Source organism: Eschscholzia californica, unplaced genomic scaffold (assembly GCF_041429995.1).
Source record: "Eschscholzia californica isolate CP2 unplaced genomic scaffold, dmEscCali1.0.p SCAF_1, whole genome shotgun sequence".
Classification (NCBI taxonomy): domain Eukaryota; kingdom Viridiplantae; phylum Streptophyta; class Magnoliopsida; order Ranunculales; family Papaveraceae; genus Eschscholzia; species Eschscholzia californica.
Window position 1 is genome coordinate 34893210 of NW_028238198.1, and position 26030 is coordinate 34919239.

The following is a 26030-nucleotide window of genomic DNA, read 5'->3' on the forward strand; positions in this document are numbered from 1 at the left end:
TAAGAACAAAATCTGATAAATTCATAGTAAACCTTAATAAAATTAACTAATCAAGGATGATACACCAGTAAATCCTCCAAAACAATCAATCCAATGGTTGTTTTATACAAAGCTGCCCCCTTATCCCCTTCAATCTCAGATGAGAATAACAAAATTGGGTATGAAGGGAAAAAGATAGACTTCTCTTTCTTATCCATATCTCCTAGAATTTGAAAAGAATTCAGTTCGGTGTAGAAGATGAAAAGAAATAGTGATACACCGCCCGTCTACAAGAAAGCTGCACTAAACAGTAGTAGAACCCCAGTAATTGTAAAACTCGAAACAACACCAACATCGAAAAGACGAACAGAGTTCGAAGCAGTTGAGTTAGATGAAAGCCCTAACGTGCCGTTTAAGAAGGTACCATTACCACTACAATCAGAAGAGAAACAAAAAGATGTCAGTCGCTTGTTGGGAATGATATGGATGATGTTATTATATGAGATTTAATGCAAATGGAGGGGTTTAGTTCAGCCAATGGATGTTCGCGAAGTCCCATTCCGACCCTACGGCTGTAAGCCAGGTAACAGCTACATAATACTTGGATTGAACAAGTAAGAAAAACGTTTTTTTTTATAAGTCCATCTTAGCCACTTTGGAGGAGTGATCGCATAGACACCCATGGGGTAGCTACAGCTGGTCGTCCCCCTCCGACTGTTTTTTTTGTTATCGAAAAGTAAACAAAAATCCTAATAGGTTAGACTCATACCTTCCAGGAAATACACAGCTACCACGACCTAAACAACGAAAAAAAAAACAATATTAGTAAACCGTATATCAAATCAGTGCTATTTGACTTCTGAGATTCAACAACGGATAGAGGAGATAAGATTTTGACAAGAGTATTTTAGATTTCATACTTGGGTTACTGGTAGTAATTGTAGCAACTCCATTGAAGGAACATGCTCCAGGGCCCTTTCCAGACTGGTGATAATACGTATCGAATGCGTAAGTAGCATGTGCAGCTACTGTATCTGGTTCATAACATGGCTGACCCTGCAACAAATCCGAACAATCCACTTTCCCAGGTCCGCAAGCCCAGTCCAACGCTGCTTGCAGCATCTTAGGATCAGCACCATCTCTAGCAACACAATAAGTCGTATTTGTCGTATCATTTGCTAATACAGCTCCAGAACCAGTCAAATGCATTATATAGACAGGAACACCATTCGCATCAAATAAACCCCAATTCTTCTCAGAGACTTCCCCAGGTCTTAGATCTTCATTATAGAGCTCATAAATATAAGTACTAACTGCAACTCCGGGGTGTTTTGGAGTACCGGTATTGTTCAAAACATGCCGGATCAAGTTACTGTTAAACGTATTTGCATTATCAAGAGTAGCATCTGGCTCAGACGAACTACCTTTTGATGGCCAACCTGATTCCGTAACCACAATAGGAATGTTTGTAAAGTTTAAGGAAGCCATAGCATTGTAAGAAGCATCTATTATTGCATCAAAAACATTAGTGTAATGAAGAAGAGAATTTGAATCAACTACTTCTTTGTTTGGAGCCAATGGGCGAAAAAGTGCATAATCTAATGGTACAACGTTATTCGCTCGCATATAGTCATAGTAAGGATAGGCATTAAGCATTAAGTAAGAATGAGTTGACTGCAAAAATTTGAACATAGGAACAAGAACATGATCCCATGAACTGTTAAAGAATGCTTGAGATGGTGGAAATGAGTCGAGAATCAAAGATGTAGAGATTGGTGTGGAAACTTTTATTTGACGATCAAGGTTTGATGCAACAAGGGCAGACTGTATGTATTTCATGGCAGAAAGAAGGACGGGTGCCGCATTTGGTAAAGAGGTTAGGATATCCGAGCCCACGGCTATGGCAGTAATGTTAGTGGCCGGGACGTGGGCGACCACATTACGGGCAACCCAGTGAGCAGCTGTGGCATTTGATTGCCCAACACCGAGGAGTTCGTTGTTGGGTACAGAAATAGTAACACGTATTCCAGTGTTAGCGAGTGCTAGAAGCATTGCCCTGTCAGCATCATAAAGACGAACATGTCGGATTTGCTGTGCTTTGAGTAGGGCAGCAACTTGTGTCGGATTTGGCATATCAGATAGAGCTGTTCCAATGTTCACACCAATAAATGCACCTGAAATACGATACAACAAATTATTTCACTTATAAACCACTGCCACAAACACATTGAGAAGGTTCAAGAATATGCACATAAACAGTATCTGAAGTTACTCCAACATGTTTTTGGAGAAATTTTATAGAGGATAATCAAAGATTAGGTTTTCCACTATGAAATGACTTCAATCCAATATTTTTACCATTCAAAGATGTTATCAACTAGTGTCAAGAATACATTACTTGAGAAATCCACCCAAAATATTACACACTGATCCCACCAACTTGAAGGAAAGAGTAAAGGCAAACTACTACTAAACAGATTGATCTTAAATTTCTTCTTTGTCTTTCCAAATTTATGTATTTTAATGGGCATTGAGCAATCTCCCCAAAACTTTCATTTTTTTACCAACCCATTTAAACACTAACTATTTTAAACCCATCAAATGAAATCCACTTAAAACAATGGGTCTTAACAAAACCTGAAATCACTTCTTTCACTTGAAGAAAGAAAAGTAAGAAAACAAAATCACATTTCCAATCAGCTCAAAACCCATGAAATCAAAAACAAAAAGAGAGAAAAGAAGTGACCAATCTAACAAAGAAGAAGATACTAAAAAGGGGAAAAACTCACCTTCATCAGCAGCAGCTGCAACAAAAACTACTGCAAGAAGTAAAAGATGAAGCAACCCCATAGTTAGCTAGATTCTAAAATTTTCAAAATCATACAAAATACCCAGATTGCAAATCCTTTAGAGAAAACACGTCCAAGAAGAGAGAGTGTAAGTTCTAGAGAGAGAGAAGTAAAGGCAAAATGTGGAGGTTTGTTGTTGAGGAGGTAAGGAACAGAGAGAGGGTTTGAGGGGTGGAATTAATAAAAAGAAAGAAAGGAATAGTTTGAGTGGGAAATAGAAAGAAGTGTCTTTTAATAGGAGAGATAACAAGGTGGGGTTTGTCGGACTTTCGTTTTGTATTTATTTCATCGACCACGATGAATTGTCAGATATCGGACGGTTAATCTTCGTTTAATGATGATCTAAGCTCATGTTGGACGTGTGTAGCCGTTTGAATAATGCGATCTACGAGGCTAGAGAGTTTATGTGCTTACGTGGGAAGTAGATGGTCCCCAACGGTCATATTTGCCGGATTCCTTTTCTTTTTGATATTTTTGTTGATTATTCTATCTTTCATTTTTTGAAGATATTCAAATAAAAATGGAAAAGGATTTGGGGTTATTGGAATGAAGGCAAGTTACTCTGCCTTGTGCAGTGAGCCTGGTATTTCAGGCATTGGGTCGTTGTGAAAACCTAAATCCCCAAAAAGTGATGGAATACTAGATTATTGCTCCATAAATTTTATGAAGGTTTATCTGAAGACATGGGTTTTTTGTACTTTTAGTTGTAATTTTTTTTTTTTGAAAAATCGACTACAATCTAAGTTAGTTATTACAAGATATTGACACGTCATAAATATGTGATAAGAACGATAATCGACAGGCAAAAAAAAAAATGGATTACAACTTTGTGTTTGGTTTCTTTAATTTGAATCACAAACTAGATTTGATTTTTAAAGTTTGATATCAACTAAAGTTGTTAGTTCTCATAAAAAAAAAAAACTAAAGTTAGTTTTCAACAAAAAAAAAAAACTAAAGTTGTTAGTGACCCAACATCAAATGTTTAGAATTGGAATCCAAATTTTTTTCTAAATGATACAAAGCTTCTGGCCTAAACCAAACTCACCACTTCAAACCTCCAACATTTTCTAGAGAAATACTCCGTCAATAAACGGACAGAGTACCTATCTATCAGAAACTTATCATACATCCCGATAAACATCCAAATTCGAGCAGATATTTTATCTTATAATATTCGGACTGTTAAGGAGTTCGATTTTTTTTTTCTTTTATGAATTTCCAACAATTTCTTCTCCCTTGCTTTTCCATGCGAAATTGATAACCTTGCAGATACTACAGATAATGTTTACATGCATCACTATTTGAAGTATCCCAAAACTTCAAAATTGGTCATTTCAGGATGCCCTATCAAGATAAACCTAGAGCTCAAAAATATGTTAACATTCATCTGGAGTAAATTTCAATTCCTTCGCGAGACCAACGTAAAAAAATCAGAAGAATTGAAGTTCATTCACTGAGCTCAAAAATATGTTACTATGCAAAGAATCTTCCATAAAGAACACAAGCTAAGAAGAACCAGATACTTCGATTTGTGTATAAGACTTGTAGAACTATCATATAGCACGAAGAAAGTCAGATATACTGTAAAAGGTAAAGTCAAGAGAGTGAAAAACTTCTAACAGATTTGAACATAGACCACTTCATATCCATCTTGCACTGAACTTCCGACAAATATTTCATTCCTACAAATCCTTGAGTAACAATTTTTAGATTCAAGAATCTAAGGTCTTTGTTGAATTCGAGGACGAAGAAGACCGAAAATAATGTCTACTTTGGGTAGAGATAGCACGATCAGAGATATGATCTAAACCCAAATGTCCGTCACAGCAGCCTAAATACAAGAATCATCTCCTCGAGAAGATCTCTAGTTTTGAAGAGACGACGAAATTTAAACCCTTTGAGAAAGGAGGGAGACAGTGGAACTGGTTCTGGGCACTTTTATACAATAAATGAGAGGTGATGGGCAATCCTAGGTCGATAACCATAAATGTTGTTTGAGGCGCCTAAGTCTCGCCTTTCACCATGGGAAGGACACCCGAAACACCTATTCTCTCTTCATACCTCAGCATATCTAGTTGCATGTTTTCCATAAATACTAAGCCATATTTACTTCTATAAATGTATCCATGCATATGGTGGTAAAAACATTCAAGCGTTCAACATAAAACTAAAATACTCAACACGGGAAAGGAAGGCATGTAGCACAGGTTCAGTTAGCTCCTAAGCAACCAGAATTTTTCTGGTCGCCTCAGCCGCTTCAAAGCCGTGACAACGCCTATTAGTTTAAAAGGTCGGATTAGTTTATGCTTCTGTGTCAAAATCTTCTAGTGTTTAAGTCCAACTACCCCGATAACAAGACTAATATCTCTCCACTAGCGTTAAGATGATTAATAGACAATCAAATTTCGGACACTCGCAAATAATTTAATCCATCAGAATTTTGGATGAGATGAAGAAAAATAATGACAGACCAAAGGTTAGACTTAAGAAGCATAATCAGCTAGATAAAATAAACATCCTAAACCTTTCACCGTGTTCTTGTTTTAGGATTGATGGTTTTATGAAATCGATTCATGTAACTAACAATAAAATTGTTATTAAATAATAGGTTATCTATAACCCTAATCATTTATGGACTGCCAAGCTGAACCTCCATTACAATTCTAATCTAAAGATAGGATCGAAACCTAAAAACCCTAAAACTAAAAGTAGAAAATTATTCAGTTCAGGGTAGTTTAACCTCTCATAGTATCATAGCAATAACACATTCAAGATTTTAATTTTCGACAGATGTGGTTTCTCCCATGATTCAGTCATTGTGTCTTCATCAAAATAATGCGAAAATTAAATGGTAATTAGAGGAATTAATCATAATTTAACAAATAAAAGATGAACTGAAACCCTAAATAAGCATAGCTACATAGATATAAATCAGTAAGCATAAAGTAGTCACAATGTTCTACTTGAGTACTTGTACAAATAGAAAAGGCGATTGAATCACAATCTAAACCCTAACAATAACCAAATACAGTAAATCTCACCAGAGAAGTTAAATTGACTTTTTAATTAGTCTTAGGATCAGGCATTGGGAAGAGTCCAGCACCAGCAGCACCTCTCGGAGGAGCAAACCCTAGAAACTTCTGCAAATTGGTACGAATACTGATAGAACACAAGAAATACAAGAAAGCCATTGAACAATCAGTTGGATCATCACCAGGTATACCTCTATGACTCATTTTCTGAACAATAGAAGCAGGTGAAAAAGGTAATTTAGCGATCGATTTGCCTTCAAAAAGAGAATTCAAGAAACCAAAAACAACAAATAGAACTAAAGCAACAACAACACCAGATTTGAGTTTAGAGAGAGAAAGATCACGACTTGATTCTTTAAGACTAGTTTCAACTCGATCGATCTTCTTAGTTTTTGATTTCTTTGTTGTGATTTTAGTTTCGATTGTTTTCATAGTTTCTAATTTCTTAGAAGCTTTATCGATTGTTGATCGGAGAGATTTGTAAGAATTGGTTCGGTAGATGAGTAACCATGATATGGCTTCACATAGAAAAGCTGTGCAGATTGAGATCCCTACTACAACTATACTATCTGAGTATTTGAATGAAGATAGTATGGACGCCATTGTTGAAGTAGAGAAAAAGGGGGAACACCACAAGCAAAGAAATCTCTCTACTCTTCAGAGGCCTCTACGCTTCTTTTAAGTCACTAGTGATAATTGTGAGAATAGTTTGTTTTAGTCCCTCGTCTTGTCTTGACTTGGGTTTCTAGTCCTTCTGTTTACTTCATTGCTTTGTACTGAACTTTTAGTTGTAATGAAGTTTCTTTTCCAAAATAAAAAAAAAAAATTGTGAGAATAGTCCCACATTGGACAATGGGTATCAAGCAATCAAGAATACAAGGTCTAGGTCCTCTCCACTCATTGCCATTTGTAGAACGGGTGAGCAACATCCCCCAGACGGACCCAGAAAACGATAAATGGATCTTGATTTGAGTTGGCTTTAACTTGAATTTTTGAAATCCTGCACAGGTTTCTCTCTCCTCTCATATGTTCAGTCACGTGGACAGAGAAATTCTAGTTTTTGTCACAGGTGGGTCAAGTGAGAGTCTAAAGAGACGGGTCATGAAGACTTGTTATTTTTGAAAATCGCTCGAACTATATGTATATACGAGGGTGTAACCCGTGCCCGTGAGGCGCAGACAGTTCTTTTGAATGTATTAAAGAGCTAAATATATAATGTCAAATATTTATGGCGAAAACATGAGCTAACCATTCAAAATCAATTATAGTAAACCTATGCCAAAAATAGTCAAAATCAATTCATTAACCTTCTTACTGGGATGAACACTTGACCCTGTTGACACCAACATGCATATATTCATCCTCTTCATCATCTTTTTTATCAATGAAAAAGTGTATCTTATCAAACTTCACAACATCCTCAGGGTTGATCTAGATGAGCATATATTTCTATACTGGTATTTCTGTCATTTTCTCTTTACAAATCTCAAAATAAAGATATTTCTTTGATCACTTTGAACATGGTATAAGAGCTAGACACATGCATATAAAGTCAAAAGAACATGTGTTCCACATCATGCGAAAAAAACACGTATTAAGTTCAAAAAATACTACACGTGAGTGAGCTATGAGAATATCTTACATTGAATAAGGGTGATCTAGCAATCAATAATATAATGTGTAGCTAGGTTTCTTTCGCTCATTACTAATTGATTTCGTCTTCAACAAAAAAAAAAAAAAAAATTGATTTCGAGTTAGATGATTACAAACTTATCAGAATACCATAACTATCACTTTGAACATGGTATAAGAGCTAGACGCATGCATATAAAGTCAAAAGAACATGTGTTCCACATCATGCGAAAAAAAACACGTATTAAGCTCAAAAAATACTACACGTGAGTAAGCTATGAGAATATCTTACATTGAATAAGGGTGATCTAGCAACCAATAATATAATGTGTAGGTTTCTTTCCCTCATATTACTAATTGATTTCGAGTTAGATGATTAGTTGACTACAAACTTAACATAATACCATAACTAAACGAGTTTACAAACTCTAAGAAAGTTGATCATGTCTAACGATCTCTTGTGTTTACAATTTGATTCGGTTTAACTATATTGATAAGCTGACTCTCCTAAGTTGCATATTCTACACGTGACTATAAGAATTATTACTCCAGGTGACTATTATCACGCACGGATACCGCTTTTGACTTTTACAAGGATGTTAACCTTCATGACATAATTCCATCTAATGAGCTAAGTTATGCTATTTATATTTGTTAACAAGGAGAGATCCATAATTAAAAGGATGCCCATGGGCGGATCGAGGTGAGGGCAAACAGGGGCAATTCACCTTTTTTTTGAAACTATTCATTATATTAAGAACTTACAAGGTTATTACAGTATATATTAACTAAAAGGAAAGGAACATTCTTCCACGTCTTCGTTCTGTGCTTCTTTCTAGCCCACTTCGCTAGTTTGTCTGCCTGCGAGTTTGAGCTCCTTCTTGTGTATTTGAATCGGACTATCTCAATTTTGTTTCCGATCTCTTGAATTCTTCGTATATGTATCATCGATTGACACTGAACTGCGTGTCTCTTATTATTTATGTTGCTGATTAAGTTAAGGTTGTCACTCTCTATTATAATGTAACTGTAGTTGTGTTCTTCCGCCCATACTAAGCCGTGTAGGATAGCTATAGCTTCGCTCCCTTCACTATTCCTTGTCCTGAATTTTGTGGTGTGAGCTGCTATGAATTTGGATTCTGCGTTGTGTATTATTAGGCGTGCTCCGATGATGGATTCGATATTCGTAAATGAAGCGTCTACATTAATTTTGAGGAAGGGTGTATCTGGGGGTATCCATTTTCCTGACTTTGTCGGGTTGTTTTTCTTTTCCTTTTGAGCGTTTTTCGGAAAAGCTGTTATCATGTTGATCATTGTGCTTAAATTATTTATTTTGTGTTGAAAGCAATGGTCACATCGTGTTTTCCAGATGATCCAAAGAATAGTGGCATAATGGATGTTATTTGCTGTGTAGCATTGTTGTGACTGTTGTTGCCAAGAGAAAATCCATTCCGCTACTGATGTTATATTTTCGGATATAATATTAAAATGAAACCAAATGTTTCTCGCAAGTGGACAGTGTAGGAGCGCATGTTCTATGGATTCTATTTCGTTGCAATTCGGACAAATCAAGTTGTTATCAATGTATTTTCCGATTCTTTCTCTTACTGGAAGAGCCTTAGTACATATTTTCCAGATGAAAAGTTGTACCCTTGGCACTGTGGGGATAGTCCATATGAATTGCCAATTATGGGGGGATGGTTGGGGCGAGTTCATGGACACGCATAGGTGTTGGTACATTGATTTAACCATGTAGTTCCCTGATTCCGTGAGGGACCATTTCATTTGGTCTCCCATCTTCTTAGGGAGACATATATCGGTCCACGCCTTGGTGCATATCCCTTTTGACTTACCCCACCAGAACGACTTTTGAAAGAGTCGTAATGCCTTTGCTCACACCTTTTGGGATTGCGAAGCATTGCATTTGGTATCGGGGTACGACCGCCGCTATTGCCGAAATGACAACAGTACGGCCTACTTGGGACAAGAAAGAGTGATTCTATTTGTTCAGCTTGGTTTTGATTTGCTCGAGTATATCTCTGAAGACCTTAGTTTTATGTGCTCCTATAAAAAGTTGTGCTCCCAGATATTTTTCGGAGGTGAAGGCATATTTTACCTTGAGGGTCTTCATAATAAGCCGCTTGAACTTCGGGTGGGAGTTTTTGGAGTAGAAGATGTTGGATTTATTGTAGTTAATCATCTCGCCTGAGGCTTCGCAGAAGATATTAAGAATGGTCTTGAGCGTATAGATGTTATCAATGTTGTTGCGCCCAAAAATAATACAATCATCTGTAAAAAGAAGATGTGAGATCTCTAAGGTATTGATGTTAGTTGGGAATCCCATAAACTTTCCTGTACTATGATTGGCTGTAAGGAGACGACTAAGCCCCTCCATGGCCAGAGTGAAGAGGAAGGGAGATAAAGGATCGCCCTGTGTGATTCCTTTTGAAGGGTAGAACGTGGAGCCAGGGCGTCCATTAATCAACACCGCCATAGATGAGGTAGAGATGCAAGTGGATATCATGTTAAGCCAGTGTTCTGAGTACCCCAGTTTCTTCATAATATCAATGAGAAAGTTCCATTCAATTCTATCAAAGGCTTTGGACATATCGAGTTTACGGCCGAAATACCCTGTGGCTCCTTTCATTCTCTTAAGGGAATGAATAATCTTTTGACCTATAATAATGTTGTCTTTTATTTGTCTGCCTGGTATGTAGGCTGCTTGGAAAGGAGTAATGATGGAGTTCAGAGTGTGGTTAAGTCTATCTGCGAGGATCTTCGTTATAATCTTATAAGTGGTGTTAAGGAGGCTGATCGGCCGATAGTTTGACGGGGTTTGTGGGGTTGTTGTCTTAGGGATAAGGCAGATGTGAGTGTGGTTTGCTCCCTGAGAAAGAGAAGCCGTTATAAAAAAGTTTTCTACCAAATTTTGGATATCTTGGCTAACTGTATCCAAGTTTGATTGGAATAAGAAAGGAGGGTAGCCATCTAGAGCTAGAGCGGCATTTTTTTTGAGTTCTCTGATGGCTCTATCAATTTCTTCTTTGTCTGGGATGGCAGTTAATTCCTAATTCTAGGTAGGGGTTATAGTGGGTTGAAAAAGGTTAAGAATGTTTGCATCTGTGTTCTTATTTGCCGTCATGATGATCTTCAGGAGGTGGGACGTGAAGACTTTTTGAATGTTATTTTGACATTCCTGCCACTCTCTATTGCTATCCTTGATGGCAAGAATTTTGTTGGTTCTGTTGCGCTGGATATCATGCGAGTGGAAATATTTAGTGTTTTTGTCTCCTATGGTAAGAAAATTCTTTCGCGATTTTTCCTTCCAGAGACTTTCTTGATGCATATATAGTTCTTCTAGTCGAGAATTCAACAATCTAATTTCCTCCTTGTTTCTGCTATACTGCAGGGATTCAATTATCTGACTAATATTTCTTTCTATGTTTCCATATACATTTTTGTTCCAATTTGTGAGGTGTGTACTCAACTTGGAAAGTTCTGACTGTATGTTCGGGTTATGATGGCCAATATCATTATGATTCCATTTCTCCGCTATAAAGTCGTGGCAATCGGGGTGGGACATCCACATTCTTATGAACTTGAGAGACTTATTAGGTCCGAATCCCCTTAGCCTCAAATTAATTTCTTTTTTTTTCTACTTTAGTTTTTACCACCTAATTCTTACGAACTCTCTTTTTGGCCCCAATATTTCTTCTTGAGCTCCCTTCTTTTTTGTAGTTTCTATGTTGACCACACATTTTTTCTAAACTTGTGTTATTGTCTTCTACTATCTTTCTTTCAATAACTTGTTAAGGAACATAAATGGTGTTGAGTCTTTTCAAGATGAACAAGTTTCTTAATATATTCTATAGAGAATTAACATTTTTTATATAATTGCCAACAAAAGTCGTAAGTTAACGGTAATCAAGTTTTTTGAGAGTGTCATCGTAAGTCCATAAGATATAGTGGTCACTAGTTTTAGACGATTCATTTATGACACAATAACTAAATTGTTGTAGTGTGTATTACTCTCGCAATCCATCATTATCTTCGATATTTGATTTTTCTTTTTTGATATTTAACATAGTTAAAAAGTGTCTCCACAATGAAAATTTTCTGGGTCCGCCACTGGTGGTGGTTGTCGAAATTAGTGATTGGAAGAGGAGAAATATGGACAGAAAATTTTGATTTTTTTTCTTAAAGATGGTCTAGTATTTCCTTAAACAATTTTATTTATAGAAAATTTCAATTTCTTTTTTTCTGGGAGGCATTGAGTAAAATTTAATGTCATGCCCAATGTGAAAGAAATATACGTAGGCTGGTTGTGAAGCGAGGAAAGGGGCAGAGAGTCTAGGTAGGTGGCACAGGAAAGAAGGAGAGATAGAGAATTGAATGAATGAATTAGGGTATAGAGAGAGAGACGTGATAGAGTGGAGCACCGACTGAAACGCCCAATCGATCTCTTCTCGGCTACTGTTCCGCTTTTCAAGCTGCCATGTCCTATCTATATGCTATCGTCTTGTACCTGTTGGAATCGGAGACGATTTTAACTCGACCCGACTCGTCGAACTCAGAAACAGAATGGGCCATTGCGTTCGTCTCGTCGAGCTCTTAAATTTAGAGTTAAGAATCACTCGAATCCGATTCCAGATGAATGAGAAATTCTAGTTTAAAGCTTGGACGAAGATCGGTGAAATTATTGACTAAAGCGTCAAACCGGACGAGTCGGATTGAGGGCCATTTGAGCAAAGCGAACACGTCCAGATCTGGACGGTTCGCGTTCACTCCGCGGGAAATGAAGCAATCTAACGGTCGCGCGGATATGGCTTCGGCACAGCGTTGGGACGCGTGCCGAATCGTTGGATCCGCAAGATCCAGCGGTACGCGTCTCTTCCGCGTCGGGCACCGAGTGGGACAAATCCCATCTTTTAATCTAGCCGTCGCTTTCTTCATCTAGTGGGTTTTGTTCGAGCACCATCCAATGGCAGGCGTTTGTTCCACGTTTTTCACCCAGATCCGACGTCCCAAGGTGCACTAATGGGCCTAAAAATAGGTCTCTTCCCGCAAGTATACGGGGTCAAGTTATAGTATTGAAAATAAGATCGAGTATCGTCCCAAGAGACAAGCTATTTTATCTAAATCTCGAATTAAACCCCCTTTCAAACTTTTGATTTGATTTGGAAACTACTATGAACAAAAGAAAGCAATACTAATAGACTAATGAGAATGAAATCAAGATGAGAAGAAGAATTTAGGGATTTCGATTTCACCACATAAATGGACTACTTAAAACAAACATTCAATCAACAAATCACTATTTGTTTATAACTCAAAACCTAGCTTAATGAACTAATTAGGTTTCGGATAATATTCTTTAATAGCACAATTCAAAATCAAGAATGTATGATTGACTACCATATAAAACTAATTTCCTACACTATCATTCAAGATCTAAAAGGCATATCTCATCTAATAAATCAATAAAAGCATGAAATATCTAATTATAATACATGAATGATAACAAGGTTATAGAATCAACATGAAATGACAATCAATAGGCATTGAAGCTCAAAATAAGGATTCATTGATTTATAACATATCTCAAAATAAGCCCAAATATGGGTTTCCTCTACACCCTAGATACAAAATTTAGCTACTCATGGAATCTAAAATAATATTCATTGAATTCATAAAATAAATGAAATTACAAAAGATTAATGGAAAGAAATCACCAAGAATGTTCACAATCCATACTCCCATGTATCTCCATTTTGATGTCCAATTTAAGCTCCAAGTATATCAAGAATATTGCTCAAAACTCCAAGTAATAGCTTATTAGAAGATAAAAGAAGAGAAATTTAGAAGAGAGATAGAAGAAGAAGAAGAGATTTTAGAGAAGAAGGTATGGAGAAATTAGAAGGTTAGAAGTAGAAAGAAAATGTAGAGAATAGATGAAGGTGGTAGAGAAAGTAGAAGAAAAGAATGGGGGATTAGGGTTAGAAGATAGAAAGAGAAGTGGCTTAGAAATTAGATAAGGAAGCCATTTGAGAGGGTTGTTGAAGTCTAGGTTTTAATGGAGGAGAAAGGGACTTATTTATAGGTGGGTTAGGGTTTTTGGTGGGTTAAATTGGTAAAAATTGGGAATTTGAGGGCTAAAAGGGTAAAATGAGGGTTTAAAAGGGCAAAACCTTAGTTGGGCTGGCAGCTAGGGTTTCCAATGAGAAATTTGGATGCTATTGTGTAGCGCGGCTAATGAGGACGAGTGCGCCAGCAAGCAGCAGCCCTCGGATGCATTGCGCACGGATCTGGACGGCCGGAAAGTGGACACGCGTCCAGGTGCACTGTCCTTATGATACTTCGGTTCACACAGAATAAGCAATAAAGGGATAGATCATCCGTAGCCGTCGGATCTTGAAAACGCGGAAGCGAGAGGCTGAGATTAAAACGTGGAGACGGACGCTACCAAGTTAAGTTGCTACGGGTGCACAGGATAAGTATAAAACACGGGATGCAGAGGAACCGTCCGATCTAGGACACGCGGAAGGCTACGGTCCAGATTAAGACGTGAACAAGGGACTACCGAAGCTCGCTGAGACGCGCTACACTGGATGATTCACGATGGTCCCACTTCGCTGCTTAGCGCGAACATGCGATTTAGATGCTCCGACCTCCGAACTACGACACGTGTCCCTAAGCATACCGCATGCCCGAATTTCTACCAAAAGTGTCCCACCAAGTCAACAACATTTGACCCAACTTTGACTTTGGTTAATTCCTTCGTCCGGACTCCGATTTGACTTCCGTTTTCTCCTACGGGCTCGTCTCGACCTCTACTTTTCAACCACGCACTGACCTTGGCCAAATTACCAAATTGTCCTTGACTCCAAATGACCAAAATACCCTTCATGCATCTTTTCCTCGTTTTTAACCGTTTTTCGCACCTAACTCTCCAAAAGACACCTAATCAAGAAAACCAACCATTTTATTATAATAAAGACTCGAAACCGACTAACTTGGCTAAATTAAACGACTCAGATGGGACATTTTCATGACCCATCAAACATCCCCAAACTTAGATTTTGCTAGTCCTCGAGCAAAACAAAATAAAAGAAAAACCTAACTCACTGTCGGAGGAATCCCGGTTGCATTTAGCATATGCAACAAGCCGTTAAACCCCTAGGTTGCCCTAGTGGACGAGTTTTGTCTCGTGAGGGTTTCCAGAGAATATACCCACAAAATTCAAAAACATTTCAAAAATACAATAGGGTTCAAAAACACTCAAAGTCAACTAAGACGGACTAAAAATGTGTATCTCATAGAAAATTTTAGCAAGCTAATAGGAATCAGTCAAAGTTAACAACACTATACAGACGTTAAAAATCTCTTAACTAATAATCTAGACTCAAAGTGTACGTGACTAGCCATAAAGAGAATCACTTCAGTTCCAAGCAGGCAGACCCTTGATCCCTATCTTAATACATTTCACCTCGACTTTGGCCTCACAGACATACGCTCTAAAAGATGAATCACTCAGAAATGGTTCGCTCATATGTGCGAGTGTGATCACTAAACTTGAACTCAACACATAAAAAGGGTGAGGACAACATTTTAGAACGAATGATCTACGAAAAGGAATATAACCACTAAATGGAATGGTGAAGCTCATTACCCTTCTCACCCACTCTACCTTATAATAATGCTTCCTAAAGGTCAACGGATACAAGTGATGAGATGGATGGTGATGAGATCCCGAGAATGTCGACGCCTTCAATGTTAGAGAACTTCAAGCAACTTCCATACTTAGCTTTTTTGCTTCGAACACTTATTTTACATAACAAACTAAAGTTCACATGAACAAACTTTCTTTTTTTTTTTTTTTTTTTTTTCAAACACACTATTAAACACAACTATAAACCATGCAATCAATGCAATACCAACACTAGTATTCTCAACAATCAACTTTTCCATTTTTCACACTTTGCTTTCACATTCTTCTTCCTTTACTTTTCATGCCTTCATTCTCGGGAGTCATATGATGAATGGATGGTGGAGTATCCGTCTTCCTAAAGTTGACACTATTATCGGGTTTCATGGACTACAAGAGTAAGATTTATTCGCTATCCTGATGTCACTCCTAGTGGCTATGGAAGTTGAGCACACGAGATCAAATGAGCTCTTTTTACAAATTTGCGAGGTTGAGTAGCTCTTCACTCTACTCGGAATCAGCGCAGAAGAGTACACTCAAAGGTAATAGAAAGGCTCAGAAATCTCACAAGGGTTAAGTCTCCACTAATGATTAATCTAGTTCTCTCAGAACCGTCTACCCTTCACTTCCATAATACTCACATGGCTAGCACACAGACGACCTCAAGACTCGAAATTCATGAAGAAACCTTTAACAACCGGATAGTACAATCAACTCGACTCTATAACTATTAACGAGCCAAAAACAACTATTAGACTCACATTTTCGGTCCAAAATTGAAAAAATTTTGAACCCTCTTGAATTTTCGAAATGAAGGACTTAGCAAAAGTACTTCCCTATCCCCAAACTTAAACCGAACATTGTCCTCAATGTTCTGAAGACTATGCCAAAAATAAAAAGATGAGAGGGAAGATATTACCATACTCCACTGTCCTATATCAGAAGCATGGGTTGCCTCCCAAGAAGCGCTAAGTTTATCGTCTTCAGCCAGACGATGATGAAAGAAAAAGGAAAGAAAAGTTACTGTAAACCTACTGGAATAAGGGTTGATGACTCCCCATACAATAGTAATCGGAAGATTTGAGGGTCAACCCAAAAGATGAAGTATCCAGGAAGGTTCAGTCTCACGTCCATGGAATGATATGGCAATTTAAGTGAGACTTCCAATGTGAATGAGTTATCCCCAAACTTAGATGAAGCAACAATCATTAAGTTTGGCGATAAACTAAAGTTGAAAGACATTGGATAAAACGGATCCTCATAGATATGACAAACGGTTTGAGAGACCATGGTAGAGTTCACAAGCGATTGCAACGGGGTAACTTGAACTTCCGAGGGACATGGTGCATAATTATTTAAGAAATTGGACTCATCTAGATCAACACTCAAACTAGGAGGTTCTAAAATGACCTCATTGGCTCGTTGTAAAATCACCTCCAAGTTAGGTACTAGCTCATTTGAGTCTGACTTAGGTAAAGACTCTGAAAAACTTTCTAAAATTTCTCTTATTATGATGTCATCGGTGTCCTTAAAGAATTCTAAGGTTTCACCTAAGTCAAATGAGTCATCACTCTCTTTACACATTTCTGCAAGCCATAACTCATCATCTTCATCTTCTGTAATACCTCCAATTGGACTCAAAAGGGTATCATCATGACTAAGTGTAGTAAAAGATTGAGAATCAAGAAATAATACAGACTCAGCTTTTGGATCTTCTAAAAGTGGCTCAAGAGTTTGCTCAACAATGGACTCGTATGATAATGGAACATTGATGTTGACATGTTTGAACAATTTCACTACCTCATCAGATTGAGGTAACTTCATCGTCTCCATTAGACGCTGAGGGTATGGAGCTCTAGGAACATAAGGTTCAAACGTTGGAGGTGGACTCTCAGACTCACGAGCCTTCTCAGGATTATCACGAGGGTGTAACTTGTTATCCTCATGAACTCTTACTCTCTTGTCAAGAACTCTACCTCTCCTAAGGGTGGTAACTACATTGGCTTGATCGGGTGGTTGTCTAGCCAATGTACATTCTGATCCCTGCCCTGGTTGGCTCAGAACCTCACCATTTTCTATCTGACTAAAGGCTTCTTGAAGTTGACACACCTGGTTTTTTAGACTAATTAATGTCTGAGTGGTCGCTTGCATAAACTCTGGCGTGTTCATGGTGTCCTCTAATGTCATCTTCTTTTCAGAAGAATGTTGGACACTGGATTGAGCATAAGGATCGCTAGAGGCACCAAACTCAGGATGGTTCATAGAAGTACTGGGTTGACTCTGGTATTGACCTTTAGACCAAGAGAGATTGGGATGATTTCTCCAGCTTGGATTATATGTATTACACACAAGTTCTCTCGAAGTTCCCCATTGATGAGATTGCACGGCTAGTTCCTCTAAGAAGGCCATGCCCTCGTCGGCGGTTTTATTAGAAAACCCACCATTACAGAATGATTCAACCAGGGATATGGTAGGATAATCTAGTCCTTCATACAATATTTGGACTAGTTTCATTTTTCCGAACCCATGGTGTGGACACTCTAGTAAAACATCTTTGAATCTCTCAAGATATGTATGGAGAGACTCTCCTTCGAGTTGCTCAAAATTTAGCAGACTCAGCCTTAAAGCTCTGGTTTTATGCGTGGAAAAGAACTTTTGTAGAAATACACCACTAAGTTCTGCCCACGTAGAAATAGACTCTGGTTTTAAGGCATAAAACCAAGACTTTGCTTTATCCTTTAGAGAAAAAGGGAACAACCTAAGTGTAACGGCATCTATCGAGTTAAGGACGTTCATAGTCTTACATACGTCCTCAAATTCCCTAACATGATAATACGGGTTCTCATTCTCTAGACCACGAAACACCGGAAGCATGTTGATAATCCCTGACTTTATCTGGAAATAAGTGTTAGTCGAGGGTAACCTAATGCATGATGGCTGACAAACCATAGTTGGGTGCATGTAATCTTTGAGAGTCATAGGTTGATTCTCGGTCCTAGCTTGATCAATGTGATCCTCCATAGTCTCGCTTAAAGAAAGGTTTTCAAGTAAAACACTCAAATCAGACTCTTAACAAAATGAACCCTCTCATCACACAACCTAAGAGGCATACACCAAAAGACAAGACAACGGACTCTTTTGATTTTTTTTTTTATTAAAAGAGTAACGAAACTACGAAGATCGTAAGGAAAACAACAAAGCAAGCAAGCTGACTCCACCAAGCAACCTAGACACAATGTAGACGACCGGGTAGTCTTTTTCACCTAAAAATTGATCTAGACAGCTTCTACTTCTTACCAAAACTTGAACTATGATTCTTATGAGAAGTTACTCCGTCACAGTACAACGATCAAGAATTGTATTCTTGGATCGTTCCCTCTTCCTGGGAAAACTCCAAATACTAATCAAGTTCGAGATTTGTCAAGAATGTCCTATAAGCTCGTTACCCTTTGGCCAATGTCTAAACCGATTTTTAATTTTAGGTGAGGCTTGGGATCGGCGATGTTGTTACCTAGATGGGCAAGAGACCGGTGATGAAATCCGACTCCTATCTTGTAATGGGTTAATGCCCTTACTAATATGATAATTAAACTAACAGTTCGACAATCAATTAGGCAAGCAAAAACATCACAAGTACCCACTTACAGGAGATTCGTGGGTGATCTAGAAGTTACCTCCCGTTCAAGACGGGCGACGACCTTTGTAGAGGACCCGGGCCACTCTCCCGTGAGTGTTCGAACCCGAGGCTTCGTTTTGGTTTTCGGTTACAATTAACAACCCCTCTAATTTAGGGTCAAAACGTTTAAACCAAAAATAAAAACTAGAAAGTCTAAAAGTCTCTCTCTCACCAAAAATAAAAAAAATACTAAAAATAAAATGTAAATTTTCCTTCTTGAGCTCCTCTCCTTGTTGCACCTCTTCCTTTGCTCCTTAGCGTTCTACACACCAAAAATGGAAAAGCAAGTCAAAGTGTCCAAAAATAAAAACTTACCAAAAATAAAACTTTCCAAATATAGAAATAAGATAAGACAAATTCAAGATTGAAAATAAAATTAACCTATCCCCGGCAGCGGCGCCAAAAACTTAATGGGCCTAAAAATAGGTCTCTTCCCGCAAGTATACGGGGTCAAGTTATAGTATTGAAAATAAGATCGAGTATCGTCCCAAGAGACAAGCTATTTTATCTAAATCTCGAATTAAACCCCCTTTCAAACTTTTGATTTGATTTGGAAACTACTATGAACAAAAGAAAGCAATACTAATAGACTAATGTGAATGAAATCAAGATGAGAAGAAGAATCTAGGGATTTCGATTTCACCACATAAATGGACTACTTAAGACAAGCATTCAATCAACAAATCACTATTTGTTTATAACTCAAAACCTAGCTTAATGAACTAATTAGGTTTCGGATAATATTCTTTAATAGCACAATTCAAAATCAAGAATGTATGATTGACTACCATATAAAACTAATTTCCTACACTATCATTCAAGATCTAAAAGGCATATCTCATCTAATAAATCAATAAAAGCATGAAATATCTAATTATAATACATGAATGATAACAAGGTTATAGAATCAACATGAAATGACAATCAATAGGCATTGAAGCTCAAAATAAGGATTCATTGATTTATAACATATCTCAAAATAAGCCCAAATATGGGTTTCCTCTACACCCTAGATACAAAATTTAGCTACTCATGGAATCTAAAATAATATTCATTGAATTCATAAAATAAATGAAATTACAAAAGATTAATGGAAAGAAATCACCAAGAATGTTCACAATCCATACTCCCATGTATCTCCATTTTGATGTCCAATTTAAGCTCCAAGTATATCAAGAATATTGCTCAAAACTCCAAGTAATAGCTTATTAGAAGATAAAAGAAGAGAAATTTAGAAGAGAGATAGAAGAAGAAGAGATTTTAGAGAAGAAGGTATGGAGAAATTAGAAGGTTAGAAGTAGAAAGAAAATGTAGAGAATAGATGAAGGTGGTAGAGAAAGTAGAAGAAAAGAATGGGGGATTAGGGTTAGAAGATAGAAAGAGAAGTGGCTTAGAAATTAGATAAGGAAGCCATTTGAGAGGGTTGTTGAAGTCTAGGTTTTAATGGAGGAGAAAGGGACTTATTTATAGGTGGGTTAGGGTTTTTGGTGGGTTAAATTGGTAAAAATTGGGAATTTGAGGGCTAAAAGGGTAAAATGAGGGTTTAAAAGGGCAAAACCTTAGTTGGGCTGGCAGCTAGGGTTTCCAATGAGAAATTTGGATGCTATTGTGTAGCGCGGCTAATGAGGACGAGTGCGCCAGCAAGCAGCAGCCCTCGGATGCATTGCGCACGGATCTGGACGGCCGGAAAGTGGACACGCGTCCAGGTGCACTGTCCTTATGATACTTCGGTTCACACAGAATAAGCAATAAAGGGATAGATCATCCGTAGCCGTCGGATCTTGAAAACGCGGAAGCGAGAGGCTGAGATTAAAACGTGGAGACGGACGCTACCAAGTTAAGTTGCTACGGGTGCACAGGATAAGTATAAAACACGGGATGCAGAGGAACCGTCCGATCTAGGACACGCGGAAGGCTACGGTCCAGATTAAGACGTGAACAAGGGACTACCGAAGCTCGCTGAGACGCGCTACACTGGATGATTCACGATGGTCCCACTTCGCTGCTTAGCGCGAACACGCGATTTAGATGCTCCGACCTCCGAACTACGACACGTGTCCCTAAGCATACCGCATGCCCGAATTTCTACCAAAAGTGTCCCACCAAGTCAACAGCATTTGACCCAACTTTGACTTTGGTTAATTCCTTCGTCCGGACTCCGATTTGACTTCCGTTTTCTCCTACGGGCTCGTCTCGACCTCTACTTTTCAACCACGCACTGACCTTGGCCAAATTACCAAATTGTCCTTGACTCCAAATGACCAAAATACCCTTCATGCATCTTTTCCTCGTTTTTAACCGTTTTTCACACCTAACTCTCCATAAGACACCTAATCAAGAAAACCAACCATTTTATTATAATAAAGACTCGAAAACGACTAACTTGGCTAAATTAAACGACTCAGATGGGAAATTTTCATGACCCATCATGCACCGCCTCCAATTTCAGTTATTATTTCAATTTAGTCTACCCTTTCAAATGGATACATCCATTAACCCCAAAAGACACTATATACCTATTCAATTCCTACATAAACCATTCAAATCCATTCCAATTCACATCAATTCATTCTCTTCTCTTCTTCTCTTCTCTTCTAACAATTAGAGGTTCTGGTTTGCCTAGAATATCTGATTGAGAAGTAATTCTAGAGGTTCAGGTTTTCCTAAAATATCTAGAAAAAGGAAGAAAGAAATTTTGAGTGAAGTGATAATCATAGGTCGTCTAGGACATCAAATTCATTCTCTTCTTCTCTTCTAACAATTAAAGGTTCTGGTTTGCCTAGAATATCTGATTGAGAAGTAATTCTAGAGGTTCTGGTTGCCTAAAATATCTAGAAGAAAAAGGAAGAAAGAAGTTTCGAGTGAATTTTAAAGCATCTAGAAGATCATTCGCATAAATCCAAGAGCTCATAATACTTACGAAGGTTCGTCCGCTTTCAGAATATAGAATTACCATCTAAAAATTCTGAAAGGAAAGTCGTTGTATCCCGAAGGCATACACCCTAACGTCTTGTACTGTTACGGGGGTGTAAAATGTCTTAAGGAAAGAGAATTTTATTCTCGCCTCGACTACATTAACGTTTGTCTAACTCGGTTAATCCGAAAGAAGGAATACTGATAAATCATTATTTGCTTACAGTCTATCTCTCTACAAATTAGAGAAAGGAAATCTGTCTTAACCAAGACAAGACAGAGATAAATCAACTTTTCCACTGATAACCAGAGGAACAACAATCTTATGACATTTTATTGTTCAGTGAGAGGTTAAACATTAAGCTTTTAATGAATCCGAAAACTTAGAACTTGATTCTAACGTGAGGTATAGCAGGATACCTTATTATGGATAACCTATATGTGTGTGAATTGATGCAGGTTCTATGGGAAGGTCGTCTAGGCCGACTTCTCTAAAGCACACATAAATTCGGGATTGTTCAGGGCCGAAATGAACACAACCGAGAACCTAAGTAGGTAAGAGATTAACTATGTGATAGTTAGAACTCAAATCAAGACGATAAGTTCACTACCGTCCTTGTAGACCTTGTAGTTATTCACTAGGAAAGGTTCAAAGTCGAAAGACTACCTTCTTCCGATGTAGTGAAGTTCTGCATAAAAACTCTTCTAGTGTTAGTATATCAGTATAGTATGTTTGTATCATAGTAAACCTCGAATTTTCATTCACGTGGGGGATTGTTGGAATCGGAGCCGATTTTGACTCGACCCGACTCGTCGAACTCAGAACGGAACACGCCATTGCGTTCGTCTCATCGAGCTCTTAAATTTAGAGCTAAGAATCACTCGAATCCGATTCTGGATGAATGAGAAATTATAGTTTAAAGTTTGGACGAAGATCGGTGAAATTATGGACTAAAGCGTCAAACCGGACAAGTCGGATTGAGGGCTATTTGAGCGAAGCGAACACATCCAGATCTGGACAGTTCGCGTTCACTCCGCGGGAAATGAAGCAATCTAACGGTCGCGCGGATATGGCTTCGGAACAGCGTTGGGACGCGTGTCGAATCGTTGGATCCGCAAGATCCAACGGTATGCGTCTCCTCTGCGTCGGGCACCGAGTGGGACAAATCCCATCTTTTAATCTAGCCGTCGCTTTCTTCATCTAGTGGGTACAGTTCGGGCACCATCCAATGGCAGGCGTTTGTTCTGCGTTTTTCACCCAGATCCGACGTCCCAAGGTGCACCGACTCCAATTTCAGTTATTATTTCAATTTAGTCCACCCTTTCGAATGGATACATCCATTAACCCCAAAAGACACTATATACCTATTCAATTCCTATATAAACCATCCAAATCCATTCCAATTCACATCAATTCAGTCTCTTCTCTTCTTCTCTTCTAACAATTAGAGGTTCTGATTTGCCTAGAATATCTGATTGAGAAGTAATTCTAGAGGTTTTGGTTTGCCTAGAATATCGAGAAAAAGGAAGAAAGAAGTTTTGAGTGAAGTGATAATCATAGGTCGTCTAAGACATCAAATTCATTCTCTTCTTCTCTTCTCTTCTAACAATTAGAGGTTCTGGTTTGCCTAGAATATCTGATTGAGAAGTAATTCTAGAGGTTCCGGTTTCCCTAGAATATCTAGAAGAAAAAGGAAGAAAGAAGTTTCGAGTGAATTTTAAAGCGTCTAGAAGACATTCGCATAAATCCACGAGCTCATAATACTTACGAAGGTTCGTCCGCTTTTAGAATATAGAAGTACTATCTAAAAATTCTAAGAGGAAAGTCGTTGTATCCCGAAGGCATACACCCTAACGTCTGGTACTGTTACGGGGGTGTAAAATGTCTTAAGGAAAGATAATTTTATTCTCGCCTCGACTACATTAACGTTTGTCTAACTCGGTTAATCCGAAAGAAGGAATACTGATAAATCATTATTTGCTTACAGTCTATCTCTCCACAAATTAGAGAAAGGAAACTCTGTCTTAACCAAGACAAGACAGAGACAAATCAACTTATCCACTGATCACCAGAGGAACAACAGTACCATCCATTATCCTCCTCCACTTCTTAAATTCCTTTTTTGAAGGCAATTGACTTTGGAGCATATATCTCTAATTTATTTGCTTATGTTAAAATGTATGAATAAAGAAAAGATGGGATGGATTTTCATGCCTCTCTAATCGTTTTAAAGTTGTTCATACAACTCTTAAGGTCCAAGATGTCTTTGACAAATGTAGTTTTTTTTACTAGTGTAATTTCTTTTTGTTGAGAATTGACAAGTGTAGTTACTGCTAATTTGACGACGATTAGGGCCCCTTATGAATAAAAGAAAACGAAAAAAGAAATAGAGTCAACAGAGTGTCTCTGCTAAAAGAAAAAGAGTCAACAAAATCATTGTTGAGAGTCGAATGTGTTGCGTTTTCCCTTGCATCAACTATTAGATCACATTTAGCATATAAACCAACAAGTGCACTATCTAAAAAGGTATTCTCTTCATATCCTATTTGAATTATTCTACCATGAATTTGTAAACCCAAAGACAAATCCAACAGTTTCGAACATGAATTTAGAAAAGTACAGATATTTTCTTAATACTTTGTCTTCTTTCTCACTTTAAAACTCAGCAAAATCCACGCACAACAGATGCACATAAGAGATTCGACAACTTATTTGCTTTAAAACTCTGGAAACGGAAAAAATTAAATTGAACCCCTAAAAAGGAGAGTAGAATTTTATAGAGAGAGAGAACGAGTGAAAATATCAGAGATACTAGTGACGAGAAGCAATGGCTTCGCCTAGGGTGATGGCATCTTCTTCGACTTCGGCGAATTCGGATCAGGCAGACTGATCTTCTACTTGTTATAATCACAACTTCATCATGAAGAAGAAGATGTTGATTGCGAAGATGTTAATCGTCGAAGTAGAAGAACCGAGATGAAGAAGATTCGTGAAGAAGAACAAAAAACCCCCTAAACATATATTAGGTTTTTCAGAGAGAGAGAGAGTGTGTGACTTGAGGTAGGAAAGGGTATTTAGGGAAAGAAAAAAAAGAAAATGATATGATTGATAATTACTCATATTGCTTTGAACTCTATGTCTCATTACTTATATTTTCCCAATCTGTATTAGATTAAATGCAGCAATTGATGTTGCTTTTGTACGAATGATGATATAGGAAGTTTATTCATAGGAAATTTATGCCGATATGACATGATATACTTTATTACAAAATAAAAGAATAGGTTCCCTTGCATCAAGTAAGTGTACATAAATAGCTCACTAGTTTATGAATGTCAAAAGTATTTCATATTGCATAATGTGCAAGTACTGGATTCAGTCCAAAGAGACAATTAAACAAACACTCAGAGCAAAATATCGATATGATATGTTACAAATTATAATCACTTATTTGACCTCATACTTCTCCCAAATGACCCTTGTAGTGAAAACCATTTTGGAAATTTGCTCTTTCTTTAGTTTTAGGGTGTTATAAGGGATGTGGCTGCCCATAAATCATTGGTGACGCAAGGGATTTGGGTGCCTTTAATATACCCTTTTTCTTATCCAACTCACATCTATTGCAGCCCACCATTCCTATATTGCCACCATGATGTGGTGTCATCTTGTGGTAGTTCATATGAGATGTGTCATTGCATGGGAGCTCCATATGCAAAGTGTCATCTTGGTTGTGACAACACATCATGCAAGTGACAACACATGAGGTTATGTGTCACCATTCTACAACTCCATATGCAAAGTGTCATCTTGGTGGTGACAACACACCATGCAAGTGACAACACATAGGGTATGTGTCAACATCCTATTAGTTCTCCCACCCTATAAATAGATGTACTTTGTGTATTGTTGATATAAGTTTGTAAGAGATAAGAAAGTGTATGGAAAAGGTTTGGAAAGAATTCTTCTAAATATAGTTTGGTTCAAGATCATCTCTTTGTTTTAGTATATCTTTATATTTCTACCTTTTCTCTCCCTTTATTTCCATTAAGTTGCATGCAAATATCGATACACATTGAAGCAAATAGACCGACAATTTACAACACGTTATCAACACGAGTCTCTAGCCAGCTGAAAGAAGTCGTTACTCTGCTCATTTGTCGAAGTCAACATCGGTGAAATATTGAACAAACTAAGCCGCTACTCTGTCTAGTGAAAGGTATAATATTTTAATTTATATTTCATA

The 26030-nt window shown here is 37.7% G+C and overlaps 2 protein-coding genes across 2 annotated transcripts; both read right to left on the reverse strand.

Annotated features, from left to right (window-relative positions):
• Positions 1-3190, reverse strand: LOC147566359 (glucan endo-1,3-beta-glucosidase 2-like). The gene is made up of 4 exons (XM_086652861.1): positions 2769-3190; positions 900-2153; positions 749-776; positions 1-411 (listed from the first exon to the last, which is right to left on the reverse strand). The coding sequence occupies exons 1-4, from the start codon at positions 2827-2829 to the stop codon at positions 267-269; spliced, it is 1488 nt and encodes a 495-aa protein (XP_086508987.1). The 5' UTR covers positions 2830-3190; the 3' UTR covers positions 1-266.
• Positions 3191-5723: 2533 nt separating this feature from the next.
• Positions 5724-6533, reverse strand: LOC147566360 (uncharacterized). The gene has a single exon (XM_086652862.1). The coding sequence runs from the start codon at positions 6461-6463 to the stop codon at positions 5891-5893; it is 573 nt and encodes a 190-aa protein (XP_086508988.1). The 5' UTR covers positions 6464-6533; the 3' UTR covers positions 5724-5890.
• Between the last annotated feature and the right edge of the window lie 19497 nt (positions 6534-26030).

Coding starts and splice junctions, on each gene's coding strand:
- LOC147566359 (XM_086652861.1), bottom strand. CDS start 2,829: ATGGGGTTGCTTCATCTTTTACTTCTTGCAGTAGTTTTTGTTGCAGCT. Junction 2,154..2,768: donor TGCAGCTGCTGCTGATGAAG/GTGAGTTTTTCC, acceptor ATCGTATTTCAG/GTGCATTTATTGGTGTGAAC. Junction 412..748: donor AGCTGTGTATTTCCTGGAAG/GTATGAGTCTAA, acceptor TTCTGATTGTAG/TGGTAATGGTACCTTCTTAA.
- LOC147566360 (XM_086652862.1), bottom strand. CDS start 6,463: ATGGCGTCCATACTATCTTCATTCAAATACTCAGATAGTATAGTTGTA.